The sequence below is a fragment of the Choloepus didactylus genome, chromosome 6 (genome assembly GCF_015220235.1).
Source record: "Choloepus didactylus isolate mChoDid1 chromosome 6, mChoDid1.pri, whole genome shotgun sequence".
NCBI classification, from domain to species: domain Eukaryota; kingdom Metazoa; phylum Chordata; class Mammalia; order Pilosa; family Megalonychidae; genus Choloepus; species Choloepus didactylus.
The window spans coordinates 120,699,811-120,722,747 of record NC_051312.1 but is presented as its reverse complement, the minus strand read 5'-3'; the positions used below and the strand labels follow the sequence as shown (position 1 = coordinate 120,722,747).

Below are 22,937 nucleotides of genomic sequence, written 5' to 3'. Positions count from 1 at the left end.
AGTCTATTGGCAACATTTTTTCCAACAACATGAGCTCACTGGGTCTGTCTGTCACAATTTGGTAATTCTCACAATATTATCATGCTTGTTATGGTGATCTGTGATCAGTGATCTTTAATGTTATTATTGTAATTGTTTTGGGGGTGCCACAAACCACTCACATATAAGAAGGCAAACTTAATAAATGTTGAGTGTATGCTGACTGCCCCACTGACCGACGATTCCCCCATCTCTCTCCCTCTCCTCGGGCCTCCCTCTTCCCTGATACACAATAGTACTGAAATTATGCAATTTAATAACCCTATAATGGCCTCTAAATGTTCAACAGAAAGGAAGAATCACATGTCTCTCACTTTAAATCGAAAGCTAGAAATGATTAAGCTTAGTGAGGAAGGCATGTCGAAAGCCAAGACAGGCTGAAAGCTAGGCTTCTTGCACAAAACAGCCAACTTGTGAATGCAAATGAAAACTTCTTGAAGGAAATTAAAAGTGCTTCTCCAGTGAACACACAAATGTTAAGAAAGCAAAGCAGCATTGATGCTGATATGGAGAAAGTTTTAGTGTTCTGGGTAGAAGATAAAACAAGCCACAACCTTCCCTTAAGTCAAAGCCTAATCCAGAGCTAGTCCCCAACTCTTCCAATTCTATGAAGAGGTGAGGAAGTTGCAGAAGTAAATTTTAAAGCTGGCAGAAGTAGGTTCATGAAGTTTAAGGAAACAAGCTGTCTCCATACCATAAAAGTACACAGTGAAGCAGTAAGGGTTGTAAAATCTACAGCAGGTTATCCAGAAGATCTAGCTGAAATAATTGATGACAGTGACTACACTAAACAACAGAGTTTTCAGTGCAAATGAAGAAGCCTTATTGGAGAAAGCTGCCATCCAGGATTTTCATAGTGAGAGAGCAGAAGTCAATATCTGGCATCAAAATTTCAAAGGTGGCAGGCTGACTCTTTGTTAGGGGCTAATGTACCTGGTGACTTTCAGTTGAAGCCAGTGCTCATTTTCTGTTCAGAAAATCCTAAGTCCCTTTCTTAAGAATTATGCTAAATCTACTCTGCCTGTGCTCTATAAATGGAAAAAGAAAGCCTGGATGACAGCACATCTGTTTACAACATGGTTTACTGAACATTTTAAGCCCACTGTTGAGAGCTGCTTATTGAAAAAAAAATCCTTTCAAAATATTACTCTCATTGACAATGCACCTGGTCACCCAAGAGCTCTGATGGAGATGTGTAATGAGATGAACATTGTTTCATGCCTGCTAACACAGAATCCATTCTGGAGCCCATGGATCAAGGAGTCATTTCATCTCTCAAGGCTTATTATTTATGAAATACATTTCATAAGGCTACAGCTGCCATAGATAGTTATTTCTCTAATGGATCTGTGTGAAGGAAATCGAAAACTTTCTGGAAAGGATTCACCAGTTGTGATTCATAGGAGAAAATAAAACCATAAACATGAACAGGAGTTTGGAAGAAGTTGACTCCAACCCTTCTGGATGACTTTGAGGAGTTTAAGACTTCAGTGGAGGAAGTAACTGCACATGTGGTAGAAATAGTAAGAGAACTAGAATTATAAGTGGAGCTTGAAGATGTGACTGAATTGCTGCAATCTCACAGTAAAACTTTCATGGATGAGGTATTATGGATGAGCAAAGATAGTGGTTTCTTGAGATGAAATCTACTCCTGGTGAAGATGCTATGAAAACTGTTGAAATTATATCAAAGAATTTAGATTCTGATACATACTGGCAAAGCATTGGAGGGTTTGCAATGATTGACTTCAATTTCAGAAATTCTTCTGTGGGTAAAATCCTATGAAACAGCATCACATGCTACTGAGAAATCTTTCATGAAAATAAGAGTCAATCAATGTGGCAAACTTCATTGTTGTCTTATTTTAAGAAATTGCCGCAGGTACCCCAACCTTCAGCAACCACCAGCCTGATCAGTCAGCAGCCATCAACCTCAAGGCAAGACCCTCCACCAGCAAAAAGATTATGACCCACTGAAGACTAGAGGATAGTTGGCAGTTTTTAGCAATAAAGTATTTTTAATGAAGGCTTATACATTGTTTCCTGGACATAATGCTATTGCACACTTAATAGACTATATTATAAATATAACTTTTATATGCACTGGGAAATCAATCAATTTGTGTGACTCACTTTTTTGCAGTGACTGGAATGGAACCCACAACATCTCTGAGGTGTGATTATATATTGTGCCAGTTTGAATGTATTATGTCCCCCAGAAAAAGCCATATTCTTTGATGCAATCATGTGGGGCAGACATATTAGTGGGGATTAAGTTGGAACTTTTATATAAGGTTGTTTGCATGGAAATGTGCCCCACCCAACTGTAGGTGATAATTCTGATGAGATATTTCCATGGAGGTGTGGCCCCACCCATTCAGGGTGGGCCTTGATCAGTGGAGCCATATAGATGAGCTGACAAACAAGGAACACAGTGCAGCTGGGAGTTTTGTTTTGAAGAGCAGCTGCAGCCAAGAGGGACACTTTGAAGAAAGCACAGGAGATGCAGATGAGAGACAGTTTGAGGACGGCTGCTGAAAGCAGACTCTTGCTCCAGAGAAGCTGAGAGAGGACAAATAGCCCAAGTGTAACTAACAGTGACATTTTTGAGGAACTGCAGCCTAGAGAGGAACATCCTGGAGAAAGCCATTTGGAAACCAGAACTTTGGAGGAGACGCCAGCCACATGCCTTCCCAGCTAACAGAAGTTTTCCGGACCCCATTGGCCATCCTCCAGTGAAATAATTTGGGATATTGAGCTCAAGGAGAAGGAAAAGCTGGCCCAACATATCACTTGGACAAAAAAGTATAATCAAAGAGTGTAATATATGTATATATATATCTCACCAAAAATAATATGAATTATTTTCATTGGTTTTTAACATTTAAAGTTACTATTAGGGAAAAACACCAAAGACTTGGATGTGGATACTGAAGTGAATGAAAAACTTAATAACTTTGACAGCTATCTTTAAAAAGATAGCTTAAATATATTATAAGTGGAGGTAAGAAATAAAAGCGGAAAGTCTATGAGAGCAACTGTCATCAACTAATAGTGAAGAATTCAGCTTCTGAGGAACAATGATGGAAGAAGAAATGGAGAATTAAATGTATTATTTAATGTTTCAAAGTTAATCAAGAAAATAATTGAAAATAATAATGTAATCAAATATTAAGTAGAATGCAACGGAGGTGAGGCAGTGTCAGTGAGCTATATCTCATTTTATTTATGAGCTAGTCAATGCTATTGTCTATATTCAGCATATCAGGAAACAGAGGGATAAAATAGGCATGCTATTTAGCATTCTGAAGATTTCTGTCGGAAAAGAAAAACAGATTTTTAAGGGAAATTACATCTAGGATTTGCAGTGAAGGTGGGGAAGGCTGTACTGGAGTTTTGTTTTTTTTTTTCCATAAAATTTTCTGTACTATTGGATTACTATATCCTTTTGTATATATTAATTTGATAAAACATTTAAGATTATAGTGCATCAATACTTTTAATGCAATACAGCCATTCAAAAATGAGATAGTTCTTCATGTGTTGATGTTTTAAAATGTTTGTCAAACATTAAGTGGGAAAAAAAGCCAATTATAGATAATACGATTATACCATACTGATCTGGTAAGGAAAAATCTATATGTAGATATGTACCTGTCAGTTATCTATTACTGAGTAACAAACCACTCCCAAACACAGTGGCTTGAAACAATAAGCATCTACTGTTGTTCACAAATTGACCAGTCAGCCAGGTGTTTCTTGTAACTGCTGGGATTACTCATGTGTCCAATATCATCTGCAGGTAGGGTGGGCATCTCTACTGATTTTGGCTGGTTTCTCTCCTATATTTGGGGACTGTCTGGCTAAGGGTTGCCCTAGGGTGACCTTGACCAAGATAGCTGGGCTATCCTTCATGTGATGTCTCTTATTCTCCAGCAGTCAGTCCAGGCTCATTAACATGGAGGTGCAAGTGTCCAAGAAGTATTAGAAGTGCACAGTGCTTCTGGAATTCTAGGCTCAAACTTCACAGTGTCTTTTCTACTACATTCTGTTGGCCAAAATCAAGTTATGAGTCTAGTCCAGAGTTAGGGCAAAGGGCATGCATACAAGGAGGCCAAAACAATCAGCCTTGTATTATGTATTTTAAAAAAGCACAAAAATTTCACAAAGATATGAGCTACACATGTAATTGTGGTTATTTGGTAATGTGAAAAGAGAAGCTGGATGATCCTTTTTCTATTTTGCAAACTTTTCTATTGCTTAAATTTAATGGGAAAAATATTTCTATTAATTAAAAAATCATTTTAAGTTAAAAAAAATGGTCCCTTGTGCATTTACCAAACATAAATACATACATGAATCTCATTGGTAAGCTATATTCAGAATGGACAAATAACTGGATCAGGAGAGAGAACAGAAAAGAGATTATTTACCTGAGCTATGAAAACAGTGATAGGAATATCACTGCGTGGCACTTCTCAGTTAGCTCTCACTCCACTCAAGTCCTCCAAGTTTACACTTCCAGATCTGGGCCTGCATCATGGACATCAGGCCTCCATGCCATTTAGAGTTCGAGTGTGGCACAGTGTCAAATAGTTCAACTTGATTTATTGATTGTTTTAAGAGTAGACAGGAAAGCAGAGACTTGTGTTTGCATGTGTATTTTCATTCTGGTAACTTTGTTGTACCAAAGAGAAAAGATAAGATTTGCTTCCTATTTCCCACAGGAAAGAAGCTACATACGCGAGCAGGAGTCAGACTCTGTTCTAGCAAAGGACAAGAGAATTTGAGAAGCTGTTTTCTGTTCGGAAGTGATTGACACGTTATTCCAGTGAGAGGAAAAAAAAGGAACACTGTGCACATCTGCTTTCACTTTCAGATCCTTTCTGCCAGAGAGCCAGAGTAGCAATGGCTGGTGAGTAGCTCAGGTTTTCTGTTATTTATGCCTGTATTTGGGGGAGAAAACAGCTCTGGGGAAAGAAGAAAGAGGCATGGAGTGAGGACTCATCACACACAACAGTTTTACTCTGGGGATGGTGGGAAGTATGGGGGTTAGGAGACAGTAATGAGATAAGCATGCTGACAGAGTATCTTAGCTAATGTATTACACCTTCTGGAAAGAAAGGAAAATACAAAAAAATGGACCTATGTTCTTAAACATTTCCTGGGATTTCAGGTTTTTCTTCTGACTCAGACTGACCCAAAATTCTCACCCATCTTATAAGTGTTCTAAAAAGTTCAAACTCTGATCTTTCAGAGACTTGTCCACATGAGAAGCCACATAGTTGAACAAAGTAACTCTCATGTCGTCTAGTTTTTTGTCCTCTGCATGACCTTTAATTTATAACAGCAAGCTAACCAGTTATATTATGTGCTCTCAACCACTATGTACAGAGCCATTCGAACAATGAGAACAAAAATGCATTATTTTATAGGCATAATATGTTTATATTTTACAGACATTGAATATAATGTATTGTTCAAATTAGCTATTGATAAAAGTGACAGGAAGTGAGGAGACGGTGGGTGATACAAAGACTGAACTGAGTTAGTTTTCATTAAGGTCCTTAGTAAAGTCACTTTTCTCCGAAGCTCATTCCCTATCTGTAGAAAAGGAGAGGGTTGAACAAGATTCTAACTGAGGTCTTTGGACCAGCAGCTTTGGCATCATCTGTGAGATTGATAGATACGAAAATTCATGGGCCCCACCCTAACCCAACAAATCAGAATTTCTAGGAACGGGGCTTAAGAACCTTGGCTTAGCAAGCTTTCCAGGTGATTGTTACAGACATTAAAATTTGAGAACCACTAGACGTGAATGAGTACTATCCATATCTGAGATCCTATTATTCTCACAGCTAAGGCACCACTGAAAGAGGATCCACTCAAAATGGTGAAGTTGATAAGCAGGAACAAGCTTGACAGCATTTTTGATGACTTTATGAAAGAGTATGTGTTGAAAGGAGCAAACTCACACAAATTGCAGGAAGGCCTGGGCCTCGTCCTGACCAGGACTGACGATCTGCTTGAGGACATCCATGAGCACACAGAAGAGGCTGGAAAAATGATTGTGCACCGCGTCTTCAACAACTACAAAAGAGAGCAGAGTTTAAGAGAGTAGCTTGGGTCAAAGGGCTAGAAGTTTTCTCTACTGTCCTTATGAATTTCCAGTTTCTTTCTTTCTCCTGTTTGCAAGTGGAGAATAAACTGTCCATGTCTCCAGGGTATTCCTTACTATTTATTCTTTTCAGTCTTGCAAAATATCATGACCTACCCCACTTCCCATTCCAGCATTCCCAATCACTTTACACTGCTGCACATTTTCTTTTTTCATTAGCAGTTATCACCCTCAATCATTCCATAAAATTTACCTCATCATTATGTTATTATGTCTCCTTTGCTTTAATGTCAGTTCCTTGAGGAAAGGATCTTGGTCTGCTTTGTTCATGACTATATATCCTGAAATTAGAGAAATGCCTACTAGCACATGATTGCTACTTAGTAAATATTTGTTTAATGAATGAATGTTGCAGGAGCTGTATTTAATTCAGTGATAGTCCTTAGCTAGTTTGTGTTCCTGACTGTACAATAAAGACTCTGAAGTCATTCCAACATACAGAACATCCAATAGGGGAAAATTTACCACCTGATGCTGAGCTGTGACTTTGCCTCAGGGAGAAATCTAGGGGAGCCTAGGGGAGTCTGCTAGTTAAGGGAGAATAAGGGCATTTGAGAGTTAGTGGAGTATAAATGTTTCTTTTTCTCTAAAGCGTTGGTTGATACACTTTAATTTAAAGGGCCAGAGAGCTTTGCAGGCCATGTGGTCTCTGTCACAATAACTAGAATCTGCCTTTTTACAGTGAAAGCAGCCACGGACAATGTGTAAATGGATGAGTGTGAGTGTATTTTATAAAAGCTTTATTTACAAAAACAGGCAGCAGGCTGAGCTAGGGCTGTAGGCCACGGTTTGCCAACCCCTGCTCTACAATATAATATATAAATGAGTATACTCCCTTATTCTTGGAAGATCCCTTTGGAATTCTACTTTTGTTCAAGACTATCTAACTTGTAAAGATAGAGATAAACTTTCATTCCTTAGAATGAAAAATGCCCTTCCAAAGAAGCCTTGGTTAAAATTTTGGGAAATGTTATAAGCAGTAAGATAATTAACTCTTCTGTTTCATGGAAGCCCTTGACTCCTTCACTTGGCAGCAGGCTACAGTCCTCCAAAACAAACTTGGAACTTAAGGGATGGGCCACATCTTAAAGGTTCATGCTGAACATGATTATTCATTTACTTGTCAGTGCAAGGGGCATCTTGAAATATGTAGGTTCTGGAAACCTAGCTTTGCTAACAAATCTATTTTTCATATTATTTCAGAATTTCATCCTGAAAACAAGGATGATGAATCCAAGAACTCGACATCATCATCCTCTTGTACAGATAACTGCCAACCAAACCCCAGATCGTAGTGAAATCTCTTAGATCCCTGTTGTTGTTCAAAGGTATTCTCAGTAAGACCTAGGAAACCTGTGTTCTCAGTCAACTTTGGCTTGTGGAAATGGCCTTCAGAGTAGGACATTAATCTTTAATCTTTAGTTCGTTCCACCTCAGAATCTGAAGATGGAAGTGAAGACAATGAACATGAGGAAGATGCTGTCTCCGTCCAGGCACTGGCCCTCCCTTCCGCAGGTAACTATTCCAAATCCAAGTCTCCCTGGGAAGCCCCAGGGATCACCTTGGGGGGAGGCAGCTGTGCAGCGGATCCGTGTTGTAGTGGAAAGAACAATGGATGAAGATTCAGGAAATCTGTGTTCTCTCTTACCTCTGCCTCTATGAAAGTCTCCCAAAAGTAAAGTTGGCACGAATATCCCTGCCCTTCGATTCTCATAAGAATCCTGAAAAAAAAAAGTAAAGATGATGAAGCTGAGGAGAATGCTGGGTTGGCCCAGGCATTAGTTCCACCTCTGATATAATAGTCATTCATGGACACATAAAGACATAATTGAGCTAAGGCAAATAGAGAGAGACTCTATGGTATAGTAGAAAGAGAACAAGTGTGAGAGCCAAGAAATGTAGACACTGAGACATCAATGCCACTGCCTAACCATGTACTCTGGTGGAAATCTCCCCACTTTCCAGAGGCTCATATTTTTAAATGGGAGTTAAATTTAAGAGGATTTGTAAGACATCACAGACATAAGAAACTACCAGTGCACAAAACAGGACAAGACTGCGGTTAAGTGAGGTGCATATGAAAAAAACAAAAAGGTTTGAAACTAAGTATGAGTCACACATACAATATGGCCACTAAATAAACTGATGAATTTTTGTGTCACTGAATAATAGCATCTAGAAAGGGGTGTAAACAAGGTAGATTGTGTAGTATTTTGAATATCATATTCCAGAAGTTAAGGACAAATTTATGAAGGAATAAAAACCTTGTGATCATTATCCACAGTTGTATTCATTCAGCACATATAATTGAAAACCTGCTGCACATTTGTCTAGTTGATGACTTTATATTAGTAAACAGGATAGATAAAGATCCTGCTCTCATAGGGTTTCCAGTGTAGTCAGTATAGTACAGTACAGTTTCCAATAGATATGTAAAAATATGTAAAAAAAAAAAAAAGTAGTATAATTTCAGAGAATGTATTAGAGAAAAGAGGATTAGGACATGGAGGGAGCTGGGAGAGGGGGGTAAGGGGATGGCGTGTGATCCATGATGGTCAGCTATGACAGCTGTTGAGATGATCTTTGAGTACACAGCTGTATAATGGCAAGAGAGCCAGGCCAAACTCAAAGGCAAAAACAATCCATAGAAAGGGAAAAGCAAGAACAAGGGCCCTGGGTCAGGAATGATGTTGCCATTCAAGAGGGTCATAAAGAATGCCAAATTGACTGGAGAGTAGGAAATTAGGGGGAGCATGGTAGGAGGAGCTATCAGAGAGTCATTTGGAGACCAGACTTCAAAGAATCTTTTAGCCAGTGGGAAAGAACTTGGATTTTATTTGTAATAGTAATAGCAAACTTTTGGAAGTTTTTAGGCAAAGGAGCAACAGCTATACATGTATGGAATAAGAAAAACCAGTTGAAGGTTTTTTAAATAGTTCATTCAAGCAATAATGGTTTTTTTGGGAAGTGGTTGTAGCAAAGGAGACAATGAGAAGTGGTTAAATTTGGGATCTGTTTTGGAGGTAGAGTCAGTGGAAACTTATTGATAGATTGAGTGTAGGAGCTGAAAGAAAGGAATGAATCAGGCTTGGCAACTGGTACATGGTGGTGCCATTGACTGAGATGGAAGAAACCTTGTGATGGGCAGGGGTAACAGATTCATGGAGTGGACACATATCAAGAGTTCTATTTGTATACATTAAGTCTTTTGAAACATCCAATGGTAGATGTTGAGGAGGTGAGTGAATGTTCAAGTTACGAGCTCACAGAGACAGGGCTGAAAATAAATTTGGGGATTCATTAGCATATAGATAGAATCTAAAATGATAGGACTGGAAAAGGTTACCTGGTGAGAGGTTGTTGATAGAGGATAAAAGCAGGCCCAGTATAGAGCAAACCACCTTTTGGAGGTATGGCCGAAGAAGAAAAACCAGTAAAGAAGACAGACAGTGATTTAGGAAAAAGATCTAAAAAATGAAGTGTCACAAAAGAATAGAGAACATTTTTAAAGAAAGAGGGTACATTCAAATATGTTAAATTCTGAGAAAGAAGTAACAGATCAGTGATAGTTTTGATAAAAAGAATTTCATTCAAGTAGTAAGGATTAAAACCAGATTGGATTGCATACAGGAAAAAATAAGAAGTAAAAAAATGACCATAGTGAGAAGAGATAATGCCATTAAGGGACTGTGTTGAGAAATGAAACAAAGAAATGGGACAATTGTTGGAGAGGACCCTGGGTCAAGGGAAAGTCTTTCAAAAGATGGCTGATATTAAAGAATGTTTATATGCCAATGGGGATAATACAGTAGAAAGGAGAAACTGATGATGCATGTGTCAGAGCTGCGTAAATGCCAGAGTTAAAGTTTTGTGAGTGAAAGCAGATGGAATTCACAGCACACAAAGAGGTGTTGAGCTTAGAGAAGAGAAGGCCATGTCTTCCACTGTAGTAGAGGGAAAGGTAGAGATGTAGATAAATTGAGGATTTGGTGGTTAAAAAAAGGAAATAAGTCTTAAACAACAATCCAGCAAAAGAGGTATATCATGGAGATATTGTGGGTTTGGTTCCAGAACCACTGCAATAAAGTAAATATCACAATAAAGGAAGTCACATGAATTTCCTGATTTCCCAGTGCATACAAAAGTTATATTTGCATGAATCATGAATGTTCTTAATGGCATCTAGAATGGTGAATCCTTTCCAGAGGTTTTCAATTGACCTTTCCCAGATCCATCAGAGGAATCACTATCAATGGCAGCTACGGCCTTACAAAGTGTATTTCTTAAATAATAAGACTTGAAAGTTGAAATGATTCCTTGATCCATGGGTTGCAGAATGGATGTTTCATGTTAACAGGCATGAAACAGCATTCATCTTGTACATCCATCAGAGCTCTTGGGTGGCCATGTGCATTATCAATGAACAGTAATATTTTGGAAGGAATCCAGATCTTCTGGATAACTTGTTGCAGCTTCTACATCAGCACTTGTAACTTCACCTTGTACTTTTATGTTATGGAGAAAGCTTGTTCCCTTAAACCCCGTGAACCAACCTCTGCTAGCTAGAAATTTTACTTCTGCAGCTTCCTCACCTCTCTCTTTCTTCATAGACTTGGGAGAGTTGGGGCTTGCTCTGGATTAGGCTTTGACTTAAGGGAATGTTGTGGCTTGTTTTATCTTCTATCCAGATAGATAAAATTTTCTCCATATCAGCATTAAGTCTGCTTCACTTTATTATCATTCATGTGTTCATTTTTAATTTCCTTCAAGAACTTTTTGTCTGCATTCATAACTTGGCTAACTGTTTGGTGCCAGAGGCCTAGTCTTCAGCCATCTTGGCTTTCAACATGCCTTCCTCACTAAGCTAAATAATTTCTGGTTTTTGATTTAAAGTGAGAAATGTGTGAATTCTTCCTTTCCATTGAACATGTAGAGACCATTATAAGATTATAAATTGGCCTAATTTCAATATTGTTGTGTCTCAGGGAAGAGGGAGGCCCAAGGGTAGAGAGAGTGAAGCAGTCAGAACATATTCAACGTTTATTGATTAAGTTTGCCATTTCATATGGGTGTGTTTCCCGGTACCCCAAAACAATTACAATAGTAACATCAAAGATCACTGATCACAGAGTCCCATAACAGATATAATAATAATGAAAAGTTTTGAAATATTGTGAGAATTACCAAAATGTGTCAGAGAGACACAAATTGAGCACACACTCTTGGAAAAAAATGGCGCCGATAGACTTGCTTGAGGCAGAGTTGCCACATACCTTCAATTTGTAAAAACTACAATATCTGTGAAGTGCAATGAAACCAAGTGCAATAAAACAAGGATGCCTATATTGGAAGGAACTGAAAGTTTGTTTCCTTAAGGGAAAACAATGAACCAGAGGTTATCTGATAGCTGTTTTTAAAGATTTGAAGATATCTATTCATCAACAATAATTTATCAAATTTTAATCTGTGCCAGATATTATGCTAGACACTGGTAAGAAGAAAGGCATGCTCCCTGTCTAATTAAGTTTAGAGTACAGTGGGGAGACAGAATCACAATTAAGGTACAATAAAATAATTCCTTTTATGGAACATTTACTTAAAACAATGAAAACACAGAGAAAGACATATTGGGTCATGGAAGAATTTATGGGTTTTCATGAGAAACATACTTTACGATACACAGAACTATCCAAAATGCCTTAGAATGCCATAAGCTACCTGTCAGTGGTGGTATTTCACAGTAGTATAAATAGAGTAGGAATATTATAAATGGAGTACAAATATTTGAAGAATAACTTGACTAAGGCAGATACACATCTTAGATTCTGCATTTATGTGACTCTAATGGGTGGGATCTGGATGATTAGTCAATGTTGTGATCAATAAAAAGCACAGAAATTTTTAGTTGAGTCAGGAAGAAGCAGAAGAGAAGGGGGGATAGTTGAGATTTTTGTTTTAGTCATGTTAAATATGAAATGATGGGAATTGACCGTAGGACTCCGAAGATAATCTCTTTTTCCTAAACAGCTCTCCAATGTTCTACTATATATTTTTTGTCTTATATTAAGCTTTTCTGTGGGATGGCAGTAAGATTTCCCAAGCATGAAAGCATATCCAAAAGATCTGCCTGATTGCAAGATGGTAGATGTTACTGCTTAATGAATTATTTTTCTTTTGTAGAACCTCTGCATATCCAAGCCACCAAACCCCATGGTATATCAAAGCTTTGTCCTCCTGATCTTTTCCATAAACTCAGGATAAAAATGGCAAAAGAGGTGATACACTTTGGAATATGGAGAGACAAGATTGCCCATTCAAACAAGAGATTGGAAACTCATTGGAAATTTTTAGTTCTTGTTACAAAAACCTTAAGATCAGGCCAAAGGTCGTAAGATGTTATATAATCAAAGTTTCCTCACTTTAGAGTCACTGTGCCTTCCATCCCATTCTGGAACACACTCTAAACTCCTCTCCACCACCCAACCCAAACCAAGTTCCTAGAAAAAATACTCAGACCTCGTCCATGTTTTGTCTGGTGTCTGTCCTTTTCCCTCATGAGTACATATTCCCCTTCCAGTAGATTACCAGAAGTCCCCCATAATTTTAAGAGCTAATTTTTATGGATTTTGGAGACAAAAGGGAGGAGGCTCAGGGCAACGTACTCTGTCTCTCTCAATTGCAGATTTATCCAGTGCTGGAGAAGGAGGGCCGAACACGCCTGGCCCTCATCATCTGCAACAAAGAATTTGACTATCTTCCTCAACGAGAGGGGGACGAATTTGACATTTTGGGAATGGAAGACCTGCTTGAAAGCCTTGGATACACAGTGATTGTATACGAGAATCTCACAGCTAAGGTAATGGCCCTTGATAGCAGGACAATCTTCCTTCCCTCTTAAACAGTTTTGAATCTCGTTCTTTGGCAGTTGAACAAATCAAAATGTATGATGATACAGGAATTTTATTTGCTCCAGAATAGGATCTCCTGGATTCCAGCCTCTTGCAATGCACAATACCATAGCAGAGATTTAGAACAGCTCTACACACCAGTATTTCATTAAAAATCTACAAATGTCGGGTCTTTCTGAAGTTATCAATGTGGGGTTATCTATAACTTGATGGTCTGGTTGAGATACAAGCTCGTGACCTTGACATTGCCTGAGACCTATAGAATGTGTTCATGAGATTTTTATAATTCCAGTATCTTGTGTATACAGTGTAAAGCCAGGTGTGTAATAGAAAAGAAATTGCACGTTCATACACACATAAAGAAAAAGCTGTGATTCTGGCTTTGCTAAAAATATCCAGGGTGACTTTAGATAAACCATTTTGGACCTAATATGATAAACAAATTTGTTTGGTGTTTCTAAATTTTTGTTAATAGGACTCTCTCTCTTACTTTAATGAAAACTTTTAGGAATCATAATATGTAAAACAGACAAAAGCAAAGCAGTCCTATTCAAGATTTATCATCTCATGTGCCCCACATTTTATTTCCTCTCCCAGAATCTTCAGAAATCTAAGGTTCTGTTGAAAAAACTAGACTAGATGCTATATTAAAACCCTTCTGGCCTTAATACTCTATAAATTTGAATTCTTTTTTTATGTCAGAAAATTAATTCTTTCATAGTTCTAGCCAATCCAAATCACTTGTCTCCTTAGTGCCTGCTCCTTTTTGTGAGTACCATGTATTATTATTTTATATTTATTTATTTATTTTTTTTCTTTATTAGAAAAGTTGTGGGTTTACAGAACTAACATGCATAAAATATGGGATTCCCACACACTACACCACCAACAAAACCTTGCATTGGTGTGGAATATTTGTTACAATTGATGATAGCATATTTTAATAATTGTACTATTAACTAAAGTCCATGGTTTAAATTAGGGTTCACTGTTTGGGTAGTTCCATAGTTTTTTTTTTAGATTATTTTTCTGTTAGCAGCCATATATTATTTGAGTATAAACTATGGAGAGTGACTCTGGATTCTTTCAGGATATGGAAACTAAGCTAAGATACTTTGCTGCCCGCCCAGAGCACCGATTCTCAGACAGCACATTCCTGGTGTTTCTGTCACATGGCATCCTGGATGGAATCTGTGGGACGAAGCACAGAGATCAAGAGCCAGATATTCTGAATGATGACACCATCTTCTGAATCTTCAACAACTACAACTGCTATAGCTTGAAAGACAAGCCCAAGATCATCATCGTGCAGGCCTGCCGAGGCAGTAAGTTTGAGTTGGGGACTGACCGAGGGAATGACTACATGGTTTTTTAGCAGCTTGGTGTCTAGCTTTCATTTTCCCAAGGACGGATGAGGGAACCAAACTTTGCATTCTACTCTTAGGTCCAGTCCAGAAAGACATTGTATTCAGGCTGTACCCTATTTTAAGAAACAGTCAGTAGCCTGGAATAATGAGAAGTGCCCCAACCATTTGGGATTAAGTTATCAAGTGGCTCTCCAAACTAAAGTGGATTCTGTATTGTTCCCAGTCAGTGCAGGTAGCCTCCATTTTTGAGAAATGTCACTTTCAGAAGTCTGAAATTAAGGTATAATGACAAAAGAGACAGGGAGTGTGTGTGTGTGTGTGTGTGTGTGTGTGTGTGTGTGTGTGTGTGTGTATAAAATCTATCGTAAGACACAGAAGTCATGGTAAGCTGGTGGGTGTCTCTGATAGCAGGCTCTGGGTTTGTCTGGATGACTGACACGGGAGAAGCCTCTGCAGCCAGGCGTGACCCGGTCTTGCCATGTTCCATCTCATGTGACGCTGTTACGAGGGCCCATGTGGAGAAGGACTTCATTGCTTTCAAAGCATCAACCCCACATGAGTGACTTCCGGGACAGAGATTCCTAAATCTCCTTTGCATTTCTAGGTAACAGGCTTGGCAATGTTCATATCATCACTGATGAGAACATTTCTTCTCTAATTAATTGGATATTTCAGGTGGAGGAGAGATTTGAAATATTGAGGTTTCCATAGTTAGAATGCTATAAATGCTAATTTGAGAAGAATCTCAAAGTAAAGAGAATTTTGGTGAGATTCCAGATTTAAAGCTATCTAACTGAATAAATAAGATGCTTCTTCTCTCTTCTTTCCCTTCTTCTTCTCCTTCTCCTGCCCCCATTATCCCCCCACCCCACCTCTTCCACCTCCTCCTTCCCCTGCTCCTTCTTCAATATACCCTGGCACAGGAATGCATCAGTTCTCATGATTTTGGTTCATTTGGTCATATCCTAGCAATTAAATGAGCCAGCCAGTAAAATGGTGGTACTTGCCCCATACAACCTAGTTGCCTTTGGGTCCATCATGTGAATCTAGTCTTGGGATATTAGTTAACATTTAAATACATGCCTTCAGGATAATGCAATCAATGAATGAAGACTCTTCTTTGGCAGGAAAATTATGTAGGTAGCAATAGAAGATATTCTTGATTGTTAATGGCCAAACCTGCTTAAAATCTCTTTTACAGGTGTCAGTGATATTGTTTTATCAATGAATTAGAAAGAAAGGCCAATTTTAGAAAACTTAGTTTATATAATTCACAGTTATAAGTTGGCTTAAACAACAGTTCTAGTGTAGTGACTGCAAACTTTAATGTGCATAGTAATCACTTGGAGATTTGTAAAATGTTGATTTTGATTCAGTAATAAGTGGGGGGGCACTGAGATTCTGCATTTCTAGAAAGCTTATTAGGGATGCCTTTGCTGCTGGCCCATGGCCACATTTGAGTAGCAAGGGATTAGAGGAACCTCTGAGGCTATCCTGGGGAATAAGAAAAAGGCCATAGAGACTGCACTCCAGTTCCCCTATTCCCCCCAGGTTCACCAAACAACACCCTGTCCACAACTAGGTAGCTCCACTTTTGTTTGATGTAGGTATTGGAGTTTTAATAAGATTTTATTTGTAAGAAGAGTTATATACTTTTAGCTTTTAAAAGATATTAAAAAGGCATATGTCTTGATAAGTACTTTGAAAGATTGCTTAACTTAATTGAAGAAATTAAGTCTAAAATGCAGTATACTTGCATGCATTTATTGTACATGTAATTATTCAGTGTCCATTATGTGCTGGGACTGGGCTAGGTTCAAGGCATCTGATACATGATTAAAGCAGGCATGATGGTCACTGAACCTTATGGAAGTTATAGTCAGGCCAGGAAGACAGAGATTCATATCACATAAATAAATAATGGTTGCCAACAGTGATAAGTGCTCTAAAGAAAAACTTGTGCTGACATTTGAAAGATGAAAGAGTTAATCAGGTTGACAGTAATTGAGAAACATTTCAGACAGAGAAAGCAGTATGCACGGAGGACCTGGGAAAGAAAGGAGTTTGGAAAAACAGGGTCAGTATGGCTGGAGTGCAGAGCAGGGGACACTGTCAGGAAGGAGGCTGGAGGGGGACATAGGGGTGGCATAATTCAAGGCCTCATAGTATCCTTTATGTTAAGAGTATAGGGATTTTTGGTGGAATTTAAGCAATAAAATTGTAAGGTTTTCATTGTTAATGATCACTTGACTCTCTTAGTTTGCCAGGATGCCGTGACAAATACCACAAAGTAGTTTGGCTTAAACAACAGGATTTTTTGTCTCCTGTTTTCAAAGGCTAGAACCCCAAAATCAAGGTATCAGCTAGGCAATGCTTTCTCCCCAACATGTGTAGCATTCTGGTTCTAGCTTGCCACAATCCTTATAGTTCTTTGGCTTGCATTTCCACCTCCCCTCACATGGCTCTCTCTCCTTGTGTCTGCGCTTCTTGTTTCCTCGGACTTCCAGCTTCTTACTGTATTGGCCTTTTCTGACTTACATATCTGAATTTCTTCTGCTTATGAAGGACTCCAGTAATACAGATGAAGGCCTACCCTAATTCAGTTGAGCCACACCTTAACTAAAAATAACAGCTTCAGAAGGTCTTATATACATGAGTTCACACACAGGAATGCAGATTAAGATTAAGAACATTTCTTTCCTTGGATTACACAGTTTTACCTACCACAATGGGGGAGTGGATTAGAGAGGCTCAAGAGCAGATCGGGGAGATAAGACAAAATGCTATTTAAAAGCTGAAAACATAAGGATATTTTGTGAGTTTGTATATATTATGTCCCCCAGAAGAAGCCATGGTCTTTAATGCAGTCTTGTGGGGGCAGATGTATTTAGTGATGATTAGGTTGGAACCTATTGATTGAGTGTTTCCATAGACATGTGAATCAATCAACTGTGGGCAAGACCTTTGATTGGATTATTTCCATGGTGATATGGACCCCGCCCATTCAGGGTGGGTTTTGATTTAATCACTGGAGTCCTATAAAAGAGCTCACAAAGAGAAGGACTCAGAGAAGCTGAGAGTGACATTTTGGAGACAGCCACTGAAAGTAGACTTTTGCTTGTCCAGAGTTTGCCTAAGAGAAACTAAGAGAATACTCCCAGGCGTTGAGAGAGAAACGTCCTGGGAGAAAGCCATTTTGAAAACAGAACTCCGGAGCAGACACCAGCCATGTGCCTGTGCCTTCCCAGCTGACAGAGGTTTTCCGGATGCTATCAGTGTTCTTCAGTGAATGTACCCTGTTGTAGATGCCTTTGTTTGGACAGTTTTATGGCCTTAGGACTATAACTTTGTAACCAAATAAAGCCCCTTTATAAAAGCCAAAAAAAAAAATGCTATGGTAATATTCCAGGCCATGAGTGATGACAATAGAATCGGGATGGAGCAAGTTGTTTGATCCAAGAAATAATTAGTGTATCTAATTCTTACCCACTGGTGGATTAATGGATATGGCATTCGGACAAGAAGGGATGATACAGGTAACTCAAGTGGGCAAGTGGATAATCATGGTACATTCATTAAAACAAGGAACCTGGAAAGAAAGTTTGAATTTGTGATGGGATATTTCAAGATTAGGTGAAGTGTAGAAAATTGCACAGTTGCATATTTCAGCAGGGAGATCTGCATTAGACATAAAATTTTGGGAGACACTGGCTAAAGATTATCTTTAATATATCTTAAAAATGGATGAAACTGTTGAAAAACAGGAAAGAGTGAGAAGAGGTCTTAGAGCTGAGGCTTGAAGAACCCAAGCTTTAAGTTTAAAGGTCAGCAAGAGAAGGATTAGTCAGCAAAGTAGACTCAGAAGGCATGGACGGAAAGCAATAAAAAAATAAAGGAGTATGTGTTGAAAAAGTTTCCAATGAGAACGAGAGGTCAGGGAAAGGTAAGAACTGAGAAATGACCATTGGATTTAGGGACGTGGAGGTCATGGGCCACTTTGTGTAAAGACTTTTGGTGAGCTGGGGTGGGAGGCAGGTGAGCCAGACAGAAGGGGATGAGGAATGAGCAGGTTAGAAGGAAATGGAGGCATTGAATATTGACAAATTTGAGAAGTTTGAATATAAAAAGGAGGGAGAAATAGGAAGATAGCTGCAGGTAAAATGGCAGTTAGGGGGAAATTATCCTTTTTAAATGAAAGGAGAGACTTGATCACATTTAATGGTAACAAGAGCATATTTAAATGGTAAACAGAAGTAACCATCCAAAAGATTTTCAAACAACATGGTAGTAACTGCAAACGATTATAGTATGAAACAAGTATGGATGAAGAGGAGGCTCAGAGTCAAGGAACATCAAGGGTTGGGCTCTTTTTTTATTGTGTCATCTGTGCTTAAAGGACCTATAATCTTTTCTGTTACTTGCAATTATAGGGGCCATAACTTTGGTCTTGCTCCTGAGACAGTAAAGGGATTTATGATTGAATGCCCTGATGATTTTCTCTGGATCAGCTGTGGAAACCTGAGATCGGGCCTGATCTGGCTTGACCTCTATCTTTCAAAGCCTCAGAAGCAGACTTTGTCCCAAAAGTATAGCTCTAGGAATCTTCCACACGTGTACAGATGCCACATCCCTGAATATTTTAATTGCTTTTATTTGCAGATAATGTTTCTTGGAGACTCAGCCCAAATGGCTCTCTCTTTATTTCCCAACTTATACACTGCTTTAAGGAATGTTCCTGGTATTGCCATTTGGAAGACATTTTTCGAAAGGTAGGGTTCTTCTTGTTTATTCAATTTTATGCCCCTGAAAATTTTGTAGAACCATTTGCAAACCTGTTTAGGGAATACTAAAGCTTGTAAATCATCTTGCTACTTCTTCCTTTATTCTGACTCCTTTTAAAGAAGAAGCATTCTAAAATATACCTTAGAACCAGTATGTGTTTTCTGATAGCCCTGCTTATTTAGGATACTAATTCATTAGTCTATGTAACTGTATACCATGAAAAGCTAAAATTTCTTCTGTTTACACTAACTTGGCCACAGCCTTAATATACACGATGCATTTTCTCCCTTCTGAGATGAGTCCAATTTGCCTTTTAGAAGATCTTTAAAGTCTTTCTTTACTACTTTAGGTTCAACGTTCATTTGAAACCCCAGGTGAACAGACCCAGATGCCCACTATTGAAAGACTATCCATGACAAGATATTTCTACCTCTTCCCTGGGAATTAAAACTCACGAGAGGCATCTCAGGTAAACGAATCCAAAATATTAATTTGGGGGCTCCCTGCTGAGGGTCTATGCACAAAGTCTGATAGCCTGGAGAACAAAGATAGTATGTCAGATGCCCAATAGTTAATGAGGCTGATATTACCTGCCTTAGTCTCAATTGCTCTTTGTGAGACCCTGGTTTTACTTAACTTTGGCTATAGTCTAATGGCTGCTTAAAAAGTGATAAGCCCAGTGGTGACCAGTTAGAAAACCCTTCAGTCCTAACTTCTTTCAAGGATCTTCTCAATGAGTGGAAAATATTCGCTTCTGAGGCTTGCATAAAAATCTGATCACCTGCAATCGTTAGAAATATTATGCACAGCTGGTTTTTGGCCTCCTCACCAAAAAGTCGGTTCTGCTGAGTCACATGCTTCTGTCTTCTGTTGAGTCTTGCTGTATTGCCAACTGGCTAATTGCCTTCTTTTTTGTGAAGGTATTTCTCATAGTGGAGGTTAGTTCTATTTATACTTTATCTGCAATAGCCTAAGTACTCTTGTTCTTTCTTCTCTACTTTTTTTCTGGGAAAATGGAGGCATTCGGGTCTGCTATAAATCTATTTCCATATGGTCATTTTTTGATCAGGAATATTTTATATGTAACTTCCCAACTCCCCACCCTTGACAAACACCTTTCTCATGTTCAATATTCTATGAGGCATAAATATTACATATTACTTAACTTTTGCCTTACTTTTAGATATTGTTTTAGGTATTTTTTTTTCTACACAGTATGATGAATGTTTTTGTCTATATATCAGAATTATTTTCTCGGAACGTATTTCTAAAAGTAGAATTACCAGGTCCAAGCATAAATACTTTTACAACTTTTGATAAACTGTTGTCAAATTTTACATCAAATTATATGTATACAAGAGATCTAAGGTAATGACTGATAGGCTTAGTGATGCCTTTTAAAAACTGTTACTAAATTAATAGATGAACAATTGTCAAATTCATTGGCATACCTTTTGTTACTGTGAAGTTGGGATGTTAAATAGGTTTACTAATCACTTTGATTTGCTTTAACTCCCATTTTACCTAGGAAACTATAAAAGAAAACAGGGCAACTGAGGCAGGTTGACCATGCCAAAGATTCCTTGCGGCGCTGATAGAAACCTCTGCTCCTACTAGAAAAGAGGGACTATAATAAAGCAAGACAAACGGATGCCAGCAAGTCTGCTAATCTTCACCAGGTAGTCCCTGCTTGTGTAGATTGCTGATTATGACCCAAAGACACCCTGCTCCAGACAAACTCAGCTTCCCTTGCAACTCACATCTCCCTCTCTCTCTCCATCCCCTGGCATCTCCCTTTGTCCCAAGGAGGTATCTAAGCTGCCACCCTGAACCCAGCCCCTTTTTTTACTGCTCCACATGCATGCTACTTTAGCCCAATAAACTTCTGTACTTTGTTTTCAGAGTCGGGGCATTTTGTTTTCAGCATAGCATTACTAACATCATTGGACTTTTCATCATCCTTATTAGCTAGTATTTTTGTTCTGTGAATTATTACCTCATATTATTTTTCTATTTTCTTTTAAGTCTTTTTGAGTGTGTTTCTTATCCATTTGCATAAGTCCTCTAGCTCATGGTCAGATGTTTGCAAGCATTTTTTAGTTGGTTGTTTGATACTTAATTTTGCACGTGTTATTTGACATGTAGAACATTCAAATTTTCAGTAATGAAATTACATTTCCTTCTGTGTTTGCTTCTATATATACATATTTTTTAAGCTTAAATAGTGTACTACTACTCCAACTGTAACAATTTCATGTGTCTCTCAGCTTGGCTAGGTTATGGCATCCAGTTGTTTGGTCAAGCAAACATTGGCCTGATTGTTACTGTAAGGGTATTTCATAAATGAATTTAAATTACTAGTCAGTTGATAGCATCTGTGGCTGATTACATCTACAATCAACAAAGGAGATTGCCTTCAGCAGTGAAAGAAGTCTTCTTATTCAATATGTGGAGGTCTTAAAGTGAAAATTGAGGATTACAGCAGTCACAAAGAAGTATTTCTATCTCGACTTCAGCCAGCCAGCTTCTCCTAGGGAATTCAACTGCACCTTCATCGAGTTTCCAACTTGGGGCCTGCCCTTTGGACTTGTCAATCCCCATGGTTGTGTGAGCCAATTCCTATAATAAATTTTTTAATATTTACATGTGTGTATATATATATATGTATATATTTACACACACACACACACACACACACATACATATATCTCTTGTTGATCCTGTTTCTCTGGAAAACCCTGACTAATATACCACCTATACTTTGTTATAATGGTATTAAGACCTTTTTTTAATCCTTCCTTAATTATAACTTACTTCGTAAATTTGCAGAATGAGGATCTTAGACTGAGTGGTTTGTTTGTTTTTTTTTAGTGAATTACCAATTGTCAAAGATATATTAATTGAATCATGCTTCTTTTTCTGACTAATTGTAACATTGTCTTTAATATTAATTTAGAATATGCTATATGTGATTTGTTTTTGGAGGATATAAAATAAAGATACTGGACTTTGGTATGTACTTTAGGGAAACTTTGACTGCAAAGAAACAAAAATCTTGATGTAAGGATACAATGGATAATTTGATATTCCTCAATATTAGAAAATAAAAGATAGGAAATAAAAGACAGCCAGGCCTCATAAGATCTGGTCTAGAAAATAGAAATTCAGAAAATCTTTCTCTTTAGCATCTCCAGTGTAGCATGAGTCTTATTTTAATACCTACATTTATGTCTTAATTATTGTGACACTTTTAATAAGTTGTTTAACTTCTATGATACCAGTTTCTAGGTATGACGTGGGTGTATTAATGCCTGATTTATACTGCGCACATGTGATATCATTTGTATGAAATACCTCTCTATTGCCTATCACATAATAGGCAATTGTTGATGGTAGAGATCATTCTTATTACAGTGCATTGATTTATCTCTTAGGGATTGTGATGGTTGGGTTCATGTGTCAACTTGGCTAGGTGGCCTAGCTGTCTGGTCAAGCGGGCACTGGCCTGACGATTGCTGTGAGGCTATTTGAGGCTGGTTGGTTTGTCGGATCATCAGTCAATTGACTGCAGCTGACTGATGACTCATCAAGGGGCGTGCTTCCACAGGGAGAGAATGTAATTGGCTGGATTTGGTCCGGGTGATCAGTTGGAGGCTTATAAGC

At 38.2% G+C, this 22,937-nt stretch overlaps 1 protein-coding gene across 1 annotated transcript; it reads left to right on the top strand.

The window, feature by feature from the left end:
• The first annotated feature begins 3,859 nt into the window (after positions 1-3,859).
• On the top strand, positions 3,860-21,169 carry LOC119537282 (inactive caspase-12-like). The gene is given in 11 exon segments (XM_037839788.1): positions 3,860-4,954; positions 5,898-6,146; positions 7,513-7,545; positions 7,640-7,732; positions 12,900-12,940; positions 12,942-13,073; positions 14,216-14,450; positions 14,901-15,047; positions 19,152-19,261; positions 19,624-19,743; positions 20,803-21,169. Coding segments are annotated over 10 exon segments (1,146 nt in total). The 5' UTR covers positions 3,860-4,947; the 3' UTR covers positions 19,723-19,743; positions 20,803-21,169.
• Positions 21,170-22,937: the final 1,768 nt, after the last annotated feature.